Genomic DNA, 12,254 nt, shown 5'->3' with positions numbered 1-12,254 from the left:
CAACAGAAAACAAGATAAGCAATATCAAGTCCAGAGGAACCCTACGTCCCCTGAGGGTGGGGGGCAACAGCATAAAAACATCAGGCACTAGCAAGGAAAACTGGAGAAGTAAGAAGATGAGCCTCCTTCAGTTCTGACTTCTCTCAAAGAGCTCTCAAGCCGGGTCAATGTTGACGCTACAATTAAGGACTACCAAGGACGGCAGCTATCAGTTATCTACATAACCCAGCAGCAGGAGGCAGCCTGGTAGATTCTGAAGGTCCCCACAGATGCCTCCCCCTTGATCAACCACAGAGGAGTCATCTTCCTGCTCTACAAAGGGCCATGTCCTTCCTACAGTGCTTCTTACTACTACCACAGCCTGCCGAGATGCTCCCGCAGAGTCCTCTATAAACCAAGACAGCTATCATCAACACAGGGAATGCAACTGGAGTGCATGCAGAAGATTTCTATCAACTACCGTCAAAACCAGGGCATAAAGTTAAGGCTGACTGAGCAGGTCTCTCATCCTTCTCATTCCTCAGAAGTTCAGATTTTGCTGAACTTAACATGCTGGTAAGGCCTGGGATATTAACTCAACCTGGTATTAGAATTTACCAGGTGTACAAGTGCAACAATAAATAACAAAGTTGTAATTCTTCAGGGGAAGCCTGGGCCATAGAGAATGATCATAAATGACAGCTTTGATCACATGAAAAAAGTTAGCATACATGCCATACCATAGATACCCTTCCTATACTAATGCACCAAAGAAATTAAATTAAAAAAAAATCCATTATCAAAAGTATCCTAACATAACAAAAATCAAGAAAATTCCAAAGTTGAAATACAAGAAGTCAGATAAACATTGCAAGACTTTAAAAACAGTGCATGTAAAAGTTTCTTTATGAACATTGGGTAATTTTGATTGAAATAATGAGTCATCACCCACAATTAGTATATGTATTCTATCTTAAGTATGACAGACTTTAAAATATCTAAACCAACTCACTTCAAGGGGTGTTGAGTTATTCCATTAGTACTGAAAGCTATCAGTCCATTTCATGTAAATGACTTTTGGAGATTTTAGCAAATTTAACAGTATATAGTCCAGAACAATAACCACCAGCTCTTGCTTTTGGATTATTTAAACACAGGCCCGGCCAAACGATTTCCTAGAGCAAACAATTTCCTTCACAGCTCTCACTGTAAAATGCAACGCATTTATTTATAATTTCATTTAAAAAAAAAAAAAAAGAATCTCTGGACTAACCAAAGCAAGGAATTTTAACTTTGGATAAAGTTTACAGGGCAGATGTTGCTGCCTGGAACAATCTTCGTGTCCTTGAAAAAGTAAAAGTCAGCAAGTAAATTTAATGTTTCTCTCCTCTACTCAGCTTGAAGAATGAATCATTCCTGATGTGTCAGAAAATACCAGAACACAACAGACTTGCCTGCTATTTCTAAAAATAAATTGGTTCTTTTTAAGGGCCAAAGACATCTGTAGGTAAATCTGAAGAACTACCCGGTTTGCCATCAATCTGTGAATCAGTAATTAAATCCCAGGTTAATAGCATGCGACTAACAGATGCTTTTTGTAGGCAGTTTAACGATTTGAAACATTGTACATGTGCAATACCAGTGCAATAAACAATGGAAATGCCAAGACACAAATTAGTTCTTTCCTAAAGGCCAATTAAAAAAAAAGGAAAAAAAAAAAAAGAAAAAAAGAAAGGCAGCTCAAAATCGGTGACTGTTCTTTCAGCTTTTTTTTTTTCCCCTCTCCTGGAGTGGATTTGAAAGGTGAGCAAGGAAACATACTGTAAAAGGTTAATTTTATCTCAGAAAACCTTCATCCTCCATTATTCAAAGTTTGACTGAAGATTAAAGTCTTTCATCAGCTTGAAGAATTATCTACACTAATGCTTTCAATAGAATTATCAAGGGGAAACGGGAGCAACAGGAAACGTTATTGAAAGAAAGGCTTGTTGCTTACTACGTGCATTTTAAATATGAACAGATTGAAAAACTGACTTTTAACTGAAGTTAGGAAGCAAAGGTAAGCTAAAGAAAATATAATGGATTTGTGATCAATCTGAAAAAACCACAACCAGTAACTACAAAATGTCTCCAACATTATTAAGTCTCTTATTCTAAATAACAAATAACATTTAAGTCAAGCAACCCACTTGATCTACTGCTCTATTTGCAAGTGATGTGCTTATTCACCCACAATACAGAGCTCTGCAAAATAAAAATAATTGCAGGAAGAAGTCCCAGTCATTATTTGATGGGCTCTCCAATTTTCCAGCAGTAATGATGAGGAGTCCAACTAACAGAAATGTCACAATATTAAATAGCAATATTCAAATGACAAAGCATAATAGGTAGTCAGCACATAAATGATAAATGGTTGTATGTACTCTGTTCCCTCCTTCCCTCTCTCCTATCACAATATTTAAAATAAAAATAAAATTAAATTAAATATCCATGAAGTATAGGAGTACTGGCATGTAATCCTCTGGGGGGAAAAAAGAAAAAAGCTACGAACTGTTAGAATTCGGCGCTGATTAAGTGAGTGAACATAGCGAAGATAATGCATACATCAAGAAGTAATAGCTCTCTTTTGCAAAGCCAGGTATAAGAACTGCTATCATTACTCAAGAAATACTTTTGCTCTTTCCATCTTCAAATGTGGAGAAAGGAAAGACATTTGCTAACCAACCTCACACAGCTTAGAAATTCTGATTTGTAATTCTGTGTATAACTCTGAACTAAAGCATATATTCAATTAGACACACTGAAGCAACCATCCCATGTATTGCACTACTGTGCCTTTAGTAAGCTCCAGAAGAGTCCTGAAATGCCTTTGCTCAAACAGCGTAAGGAGATACATTATAAGGAATGGAGGAGCTGCTGGAAACCAAGTCTTTTCCCAGTTTTTACTACAGAAGGGAGATGAGAATAGTAAACACCACTAAGAAAAATAAGCAACAAACTCGTGACTCAAAGGCACAACTAAATAAAAACATACTGATTGTCAGTCATGCAGGCTGACATAGTGCAGGGCAGGGCAGAGAGGTCAGAGTTCGACCTTCAGCAGAAGAAAGAAGTGTCTGGGGGCTCAGAAAGGACTGGCCAAAACCACAAGGGGCTGCTAGAGTGAACTTTTTCCGTGTCTTCTGAGACTCAGTGCTCTCTCTGGAAGTAGTGGACGTGCTTTTAAATAAGGCCGCAAGTTCTTCCTGTAAGCATTTTGAAACATTCTTGAGGCAAACCCACAATCCACCGGAGAAATACAGCTTTGCTGCCAGGACCAGGGCAGGTGGATCACATCGCACCAGCACTCAGAACTGATACAAGGCAGGAGCTGCACCTGCTGGAAGAGAGCTGGGACCAGGACACCGCTGACCCTCCAGCATCAGACAGGCTTTAGCCCTGAGATCAGAACCACACCACCACTCGACAGGGGATACAGAACAGGGAGCTCAGCCAGGATTGTGGCATGCAAGTAACTAAGTGTAAAACAAATAATAAAACTGTCCCCACCTCTGGCAGAAATAGGATCTGGTATGAATGGCAAACAATCTGGGCAATTTGGAACATTTACAGTAGGAACACAGCTAAAGCAGCGTATCCAGTTCTCTACTCACATACACATTTCTTGAAAGCCTTTTGATGTTTGTTTGGTAGTAGTATAAAAGCAGTGTAATGTTATTTCAGTGTATCTGAGCAGGACAGCATAAGAAACATCTCACTGCAAGCAACTGCACTTTCATTACTGAGTCAAAAATATCAAAAGATATAACTCTTCATTAAATAACTTCCTAAGGCTTTATCATTTTTCTATTACCATGGACACTTCCTCACAAAAGTAACTCAGAAAAAACATACAACAGTCCTATAAGTCTAGCATTTTTGATAAGTCACGTGCAAAAATTACCAATTCTGTCTCCATGGTTTGCACTTTGTTAATACTACATTAAATTCCTGGGCTACACACTGTGAATAAAGATTTATTACTTACCTATCATATACATTGAGTAGCCAGTTAAGACACATGTCTACACAGAGAGGAACATTCACCATATCTTTGTGTTTCTCTTCAAGTCCGCTGTAGATGGTAGTGAGACAGCTGATCACATCTTGGACGCCAATCAGCTGGTCATTTTGACTCAACTTGTGCTGTTTGAAAACTTCGCTTGTTGTGTTCAGGTCCAACAGGTCCACTAACAATAGGTGATTAAAAAAAAAAAAAAAGACGAAAAGGCGTGAATATAAAAAAGGCGTGAATATAGATGCCTGAGCATAGCATTCACAATACTTGTTCATGTGCATATTGTAGCAAACACTGCAATTAGCCAAGAAGTAGCTTTCATTTAGTAACTTTATAGTGAAAAACTGTTCTCTGTGAGAAGTCGACAGCATTTTGGTACTATATATTTAAAAAACCAGAATCAACAAGAACACCATAATAACACAGTTCGGAAGAACATTTAAAAAGCCGCTGAAGTAGTCTGTGTAATTAGAGGATCCTAACTTCAGATGTACGCACACTGGGAGTCCACTGGGCTTAAAGGATTCTTGGCATTTACCATAAAGCAGAAACCCATTAAATGACTATCACTTTTGATTAAATGTAAAGCAAAGCAAATTCTTAGGTAACAATGTTCTCTTAAATGCAGCAGGAATATACTCGGGCCTGATTAACTGAACAGCAGTTGCTAAATTAAGGCTTAAGAGAAAGCAGAGAGGGACACAGGGAAATTATTTATTGTTGTTTTCCAGAACACAAAATGTTACGCTTTCATGAAAAATATTTTGATCTCCTTTATTACAACATGCTTTCTATAAGCAGCTAGTGCTGTTATGGATACCCTAGAGGTGACAAGGGTTTTGCCCCCAGAACCACAGAAATGTGACCACAATTGTGAAAATCTGGGTTTTGCACGGCAAAAATAAAAAGCTGTCAATGAGTTCTTCTAATTCCTTTTGCAAAACAAAGTGGAAAAGAGGCAACTTATTTTGGTGTAAAAGAAGGAAGAATAATCTAAGTCAAAGGGTGGTATGATCCTCAGTGACATTTTTTTGACAGAAGCACGGACTTTAGCACAAAAAATAGTTGCAATGTATCAGTATGCTTGCTACAGTGTATACAACATAAAGTTGAAGTATATTCTGAGCTCATACAGAGCGGTTTCTGGAGAGCCAGTAACACATTTACACTATAAATGTCATCTCTCAAAGGAAATGAAACATGACAATCTCAGATGTGTTGTAAATTGCTCTGCACCGGTAATGTTAAAAGGACCCCAGAAGGGCAGTCTGTGCAAATCAGGTAAGTCTAGCTTGGGCTGGAATGTAAGTACAGCAGAAAAAAGCAGGAGCAAGGCAACAGTAACCACTATGAGCAATTCTCTCAAGAACTCAATGAGCATCTACCAAAAGATAAGGTTAGAGGCCAAAAGGAGGTTACATTCCCAATCCCTTTTCCTCAGTCTACATCACTGTAAAATGAGAAACAGTACCTCACAGCCCTTACTTTTTCTCTCCCTCACTGACATCTGTACATTCTGTTCTAACTTTACAGCATCAGACTTGCAGGGGTTTTATGTTTGTTTGCTTTTTATTTTCTTTTTCTTTTTTTCTAAAAGCCCATCTCTTGGCTATACAAACAAATGCCAGCCATGCATTTACCAAACAGGCAGACTGCTAACTGCAGCAAAATACCTTGCCACTAGTTTGACCTGAGGTAGCCAAAGCATTTGGCGGTACATTGCAGCAATCTTCTACAGTAGCTGGAAAATATGTAATACACTGTAAAAGGCTCACGGGCATATTTAAAAACAAAACAAAACACCCACCATCACCCCCACACACACACTGCAATGCAATGCAGACTATTTTTTTGAGGGGTGGAGGGAGGCAGGTGAAGCCAGGTGCAAAACTATAACATGCTATCCAGTCACATGAATATTGCCCTCAGGAGAGACAGCCACTTTTCATGCTTGCCGTTCAGGACCCATGGAGGGGGGGGGAAACCCTCAAAATTATTGTAAACAGTTTGGCGGTGGTATTTTTTTCAACCTGTTTTTGTAATGTACTTAACGGGGTGCCTAAAAGCAGGTAAGAAGCTTCCTAAGACAGACTGACAGCACCCAAAACCTGCCCTTTTTAAAGCCAGTGAAAACCTGGAATGCTTTGGAATGCCAGAAAGTTGTAGCCTTTGCGCTTGGCTTAGCATAACCATCCTTGCACTGAAAACGGCAATTCAACAGACACTGAAGTAAGCCTGCTAACTTCTTATCTTGATCTGCTGGCATTAAGATCTCACATTCACATTTCTGCCAAAGGATTCGAGAGGGAATCAGGGAATCGGGAGAGGCACTTTCAGTATTTTCATACTAAAAGGAAACTCTGCTGCTGTACTAATGCAAATTAAGCAAAACTTACGCTTTTGGATGACACCATTCATGGAGAACAACCAGAGGAACTTACTTCCATCCCCACGTACATCAGCACTCACCTGGCTGAATGAACTTTGGGAACAGGCAGTTATCCTGCCCTGGTAAGGTCTACCCACTAGCAGCACCCCTGGATTGGGCTGAGGTAAAGAGGGATTATTTTCTCATTACATTTCCATTTCTGAAAGTTTTTAAATAAACAGCATTTATGCAGATGGGGAAAAGCTAATCTGAGACTCGCATCATTTCTGGCATGAAGCCTACTGTACACAGTTTTTAGTGCATTTTTGCAGTACTATTCTGCATCTGCTCCAATGTGCTGAATGACCAATCCTGCTGTTAACTAACAAATGGACACAAGGGTCATTCTTTCCTTTCTGTAGTGAGGAGACTTTCCCAAAGGAAAACTATAAACAGAAACCACGTCATTCAGCACTGTTCAAGCAGATGTGAGCAACTGACTCAGGAGCAAGTAATGACATGCAGCTGCTAATGGCAAATTTGAGGCTGCTGTAACCCCACAGAAAACAGGCAGGCATTGCTATGGAGCTTTTGTATTAGAAAGACCTTGTGAATGACAGCAGTTCCTGCAAAAGACTGGATGGCTGAGGGAAGTCTACATGGCTCTCGCTTTTAGTCTTGTGTGCGTTAATGTTCGTTCCTTAGCCTTGTGCAGTTGATATTCCCATTAGCATTCTTAAATTTTAAATCACCTAGAGGAGCTCAGTGACAGAATTCTTAATATGCATGGTGGTTTTGTTCCCTTTTTCCCTTCCAGTACCACACTTCAGTATCTGGGGCAATATAATTTCTTGAAAATGAGCTAAAGTATGCTGCACAAGAATAAAATATAGTCAGGGTCTGGTGCTGCATAGCTGCCCAGTACAACTGCAACACAGGATACTCTCTCTGGCCCCACTCTTCTGCTACAGTGGGGAAGTGCTCTCAGTACATCTGCCCCACATAATCTGAGACAGAGAAGCCAAGAATTTGTTCTTTCCAACCTGCAACCTTTCTCAGCTTCCTGCAAAATAAATATACATAGGTACATACACACATATATTAGTCTCTGCAGGAATCTACCTTCCAAAAAACAGAACAAGATGAAACATCACTCTACTTTCCTGCTTCTAAAGGAGGGTGGGGGGAGTGGGAGGGAATAACTTCCCCAGAACCATGTTTTTTTGACACTTACCAAGACAAAAGACTCAGAAGAGAGATTTGGCATCAGATAAGCTTTCCAAAGTGCAGTTCTCAAATTACATACTCCTGAACTTGCTTGTATAGCACTAATACTGTGTTACCAGTCCTTACTGCAAAGTCAAAATCTATCAAGTGCAAGCAGGACCGTGCATCCTACTCCAGCTGTGCCCTTGGAGTTTTCACCACAAAGGCCTTTGCAGTTATACACACACTGCGTCTGTGACAGTAATTTGTCACATTTTGCAGTTTACAGTGACCTCATTTTCTAGTGATATGTTTTGACATTTTCTTTGCCTTAGCACATAAGCCTTCCTGAAGCATTCTGCATCCAAACACCTTTAAAAACCATCCACACTTAAAATCACAGGAAATACAATGGAAGACTAAACTAACTCAGGCCAGAGAATGAATGGCAGGGGCACAGAATATGACTCTTTCTCTACCTTAAAACAAAACCACCAACAAATAAAAGTCAAGAAAAGAATTCTAGATAGGGCTTAACCACTCTCCCCTGCCTCAGAGAGGAGGTGCTAGCACATGCTGTGTTTTGGCTACCTCAGCAGCCATTCACGGGACAGAATCAGACTGAGAATCATCACAGTCAAAGGGAATTCGACCTGTTCTCTGGCAAGAAATAATCAGCTAAGCAAACAATGACAAAACGAACAGCACTGACTATATTTTTGAAGGTGGTCTTAAAATTGTGCCTGATCATAACGAGTTCTTGTTCAGAGGCAGAAAATTCTTGTAGTATTTAGCTTTGTGAATAATCTGCCATGTCTGTCTTAAAAACCCACAATGTTGTGTTCTCATAAATTACACCAATCCTTTGTCAAATATGTGTGTGTAATAAAGACAAAGATTTTATTGCTGTTGTCTCCTCCCATGAGGCAGAGAGATGGAGCAAGCAAACAGCTTCATAAATAACGAGGCAGATTGGATCTGTAGAGATGACAGTTTTACTCCTGGCTCTTTCAAACTGGAATATTCTTACTTCTTACAACTTCCCTCTGTCCTCCTTCCACCTCCCTCCCCTGAAACTGAAGACACCATTCACTTTGATAGGAATGCACTTCTGAAATCTGTGAATGAGGAGAGCTAACCATTGCAGTTATTACAGAAATTGATATATTTTACAGTAAAAGCAAGAGCAAGAAGTATATTCCTCCTCAAAGCTTATTAGAAGTAATGAAAGTGAAGCTTGTTCTATACAGGTCACTAGACAATCTGCATGCCTATCAGGAATAGGCAGCATGATTAGCATCCATCACATGCAGTCTGTTTTTTCACTCTTCCCTGGGGAGCAGCATGCACAAGAGGAATTTTACTTTGCTTTCTGGTTTCTTGCTTTGCTTTTGGATTTTAGGTACATGTTGATGCATACTTTATACCCTGCGCACTGATAAGTAGAAAGCTCATAAGGCTCTTTAGTCTTGCTGGGAGATGAAACTATAGCCTTAGGTGGGACCATATCTCTTGCACAGAGAAGCTCTAGGCTGTGCCAAAGAAATACAGTTTTTCTTTCAATACCATCAGACAATCTTTCAAAGGACAGGTTCTGCTTTTTCTTAAATGTAAGACCTTGAACCCAAGGTCTCAAATTTGATTTGAAATTCTGTTAGAAGCCAGTATAGCATATGAAGAAGTGGCAAGAGGTGCTCCCAAGAGCCTGTACTGTTGCATAGATGCACTCCAGCTTTCCGCAGTAGCTAGCTAGCATCTCAGGCACAGCTTCATTTGGTATAATGCATATCTGAAGTCCAGCCAAGAAGCTACTGCCAAGATCAGACTGCTGTCTTCTAGGCTGGAAAGAAAACTAACCACCTGGAGGGCGGGAAGGGACCCCACTTTGTGCAACTCCTTCCTTGCTTGCATCTTTAGGATGGTTTTGCCCTTCTTGTGTTCCTACTCAGACTGCAGTACGGTACACCCTTCAGGGCTGAAAAGGCCTTCCACAGCAAGGACTCCTGAGTTTAGACAAGACAATTTGATAACATACAACATTTTTACGCCAGCTGTTGCGAAGATCTTTTGAAAGGTCTAAAATCTGCAACCTTCACACTCATTGACAACTCACGTCTCTTTCCAGAATTGTCCAGTTTCCATTTTCTTTTCTACCTCACCCTATTTTCTTTCTGGTAGATGTGTGTTTTTATGTATTTTCTTTTCCAGTCATAGTCCTAATAATTTTTAAAATTCATATTCTCATCATCTCTACAACAGAATTTTTTGCACTCCTTTCTTTTTGTACACCTTAATCTCTCCAGTTCTATCTTTCAGTTAGTTTTCTTCCAGACACCCTCTCTTCTCTGCCTTCTCACAAAATCTCACTTCCTTCTAAGCTTTTTGCCCTTTCAGTTATCTTGTCTTCGTGTCTTGCCTCTCTCTAGAATGTAAACCATTTCTGTATTATGTCAAACTATTAGTTCAATCTCATTTCTCTGAAATGAACATTAAGCAGTTACAAGCTAGCTCAGCTCCTCCAAGAAAGCACCATCTTTCTTATTCTCATCCTGATTCTCAAGGACAATACAGAAATAGCAGTGGCAGGATGACTCCAAAGAGTACTCCGAGTTTGCTTTGCACAGGAGACTCAGGCAAGAGCCCAGAATCACAGTGTGGTACTTGCTGTGTGACTCGGAGAAGTCCTAAGTCCAGAGGCCAGGACAAGATCTCCTGATATATCACTTCTGAGGCTGCTAAACTTTGAACATGGCCATCGTGCAACTTGCTGCTGAATTAAACCATAGCTGTGATATGAAATGCTTTTTTAAATACCTGGCAAATACAGAACAGAAAATTGGAGATACAAACATGAATCTTGGAAATGAAGTAGTTCAGACAGCTGAGCCTACTCAGTAGACACCTATCCTTTCCTGCTGACGAAATCTATGTGCTCTTCAGAGTGGACTGTGGCTGAATTATCAGATTGGTTAAAAACAGGGACAAATGCCAACACACGTCTGGGCAGAATATCCAATGTGCACATTAAATGCATTGTTATTTTATTTAACACTCTTTCCCATATCCCCTATATATATATATATACTATTATTGCTAATAATAGTACTTTGTTTTGTCCTAGTAGCTTTTTGTGATTAAAATGTACAGCAATACCAACTACCTATAACCGACCATACAGATCTGTATCCTTTCCCCTCACACTTTGAGCGGCCTGAACTCCTCTTTAACTGGAATTCACATAGCAAGATATCCTCTCTGAGAGGAAGGAATATTTTCAAAGTTATATCTAGCAGCAGTAAACACAAAAAATGGAATAGAATTCTCTAAAATATAATAAAATACCTGGGTTTATGTCAAAGGTGAGGATTTTAGCTCACATCATTTCACATTGGTTTGTATCAGCTTGTATCAGGGATAGTATGCAATAGTCAAGAGGACCAATATTTATTTTCCTATCACTTCTCAAAGTATTCTTAGTGGGCGTACCATTTCAACTTACCTGCTGCACCCCTTTTTTCATTAATTGATTTTATTTATTTGCAATAATGATACCTACTATTAGCAATTCTTCCTGCCATTTTGTTCGTTGACAATCTGTCAAGGATGTTTCCAGTCCCTTGTTAAACATTAATGTTGTTAGACTTAAGCCGACCCTCCCTTCCCCAAGTACTGTAGAAAAACAATTTGTCTCAAAGGCCAAACTCACAGCACAGTGCTTTCTGCAGTCTTCGGATTTTGATGGCCGTACGGTAGGCAGAGAAGCGTACGTTGTTCAAGTCAGCTGAAACAGCAGAACAGAAATATGAGCAGCCCTAAAAAGAGAGTCCGTAAGTTTCCTTTATATATAAATTTTCACATTTTGGAAGAAGTCTGATATCCCTTCTCTCTCTGCAATGAATTAATAGGATATATCAGAACAAATAAAACCGAGAAGTTGGGGCCTCAGTCCAATCCACCTGCAGGGAAAGCCTCCCGACTCTGAAGGGCCTTCAGAGATTGGCACACCAGAAATCCTAACACATCTTGGCACGTGTAATACATATACATATACATATAATAGAGTTTTACATACATATTTTGCAGTGTTAAGTAGTTTCCAGACAAGTGCTCAAATACAGTATGTTTCTCAAATAATTTACGACTCTGTCAGACAACATACAGGAAACAGAGAGCAGCAAAGGTCATAACAACAGAGAAAAAACCCCGTCTTTTTAAGCCATAATTTTTATGCCAAGACTTTGTAAACAGTGCTTTGAAAGGGATAGTCAGATAGCTATAAGCTCTATTTTAGAAACTGATGGGTATAGTAACATTTTTCCTCACTTAACAGTATTTACCCTTTCGCTCCTTAGAAGGGGAGACTTCATAGTAAATGGAAAAGTTAGCAGGGCATGTTGAACTAGCTGTACCAAAACATGGTCTAGCCTTTACTGATAGCATAGCTGCTCTGATTCATTACAAAAATTAGTTCCCTGCAGACAGATATCCTGCTTTGAACACAGAGACAGTCTGCATCATTGGACAATCCCTCGTGGATTTAAAAGAAATAAACAAGATACTGCATTAAAGCATAGAGTCAGAGCATATTGTTCAGAATAAAATTACTGAAAGGCAATAAAGATGACGTGATCAAGGCAGTAGGTT

The 12,254-nt window shown here is 39.6% G+C and overlaps 1 protein-coding gene across 6 annotated transcripts in view; it reads right to left on the bottom strand.

Moving 5' to 3' along the window:
• UTRN (utrophin) overlaps positions 1–12,254 on the bottom strand; it is a gene marked incomplete at its 5' end in the record, with an annotated part of 401,089 nt that overhangs the window by 54,677 nt on the left and 334,158 nt on the right. For all 6 annotated transcript variants that reach the window (XM_082306872.1, XM_082306874.1, XM_082306873.1 and 3 more), the window contains 2 exons: positions 4,007–4,208; positions 11,317–11,391. In XM_082306872.1, the coding sequence (XP_082162998.1) occupies positions 4,007–4,208; positions 11,317–11,391 (277 nt within the window). The remainder of the gene's footprint in view (positions 1–4,006; positions 4,209–11,316; positions 11,392–12,254) is intronic.

The sequence above is a fragment of the Platalea leucorodia genome, assembly GCF_965183815.1.
Source record: "Platalea leucorodia genome assembly, chromosome: 3".
Lineage (NCBI taxonomy): Eukaryota > Metazoa > Chordata > Aves > Pelecaniformes > Threskiornithidae > Platalea > Platalea leucorodia.
This window is presented reverse-complemented; position numbering and strand designations above follow the sequence as displayed.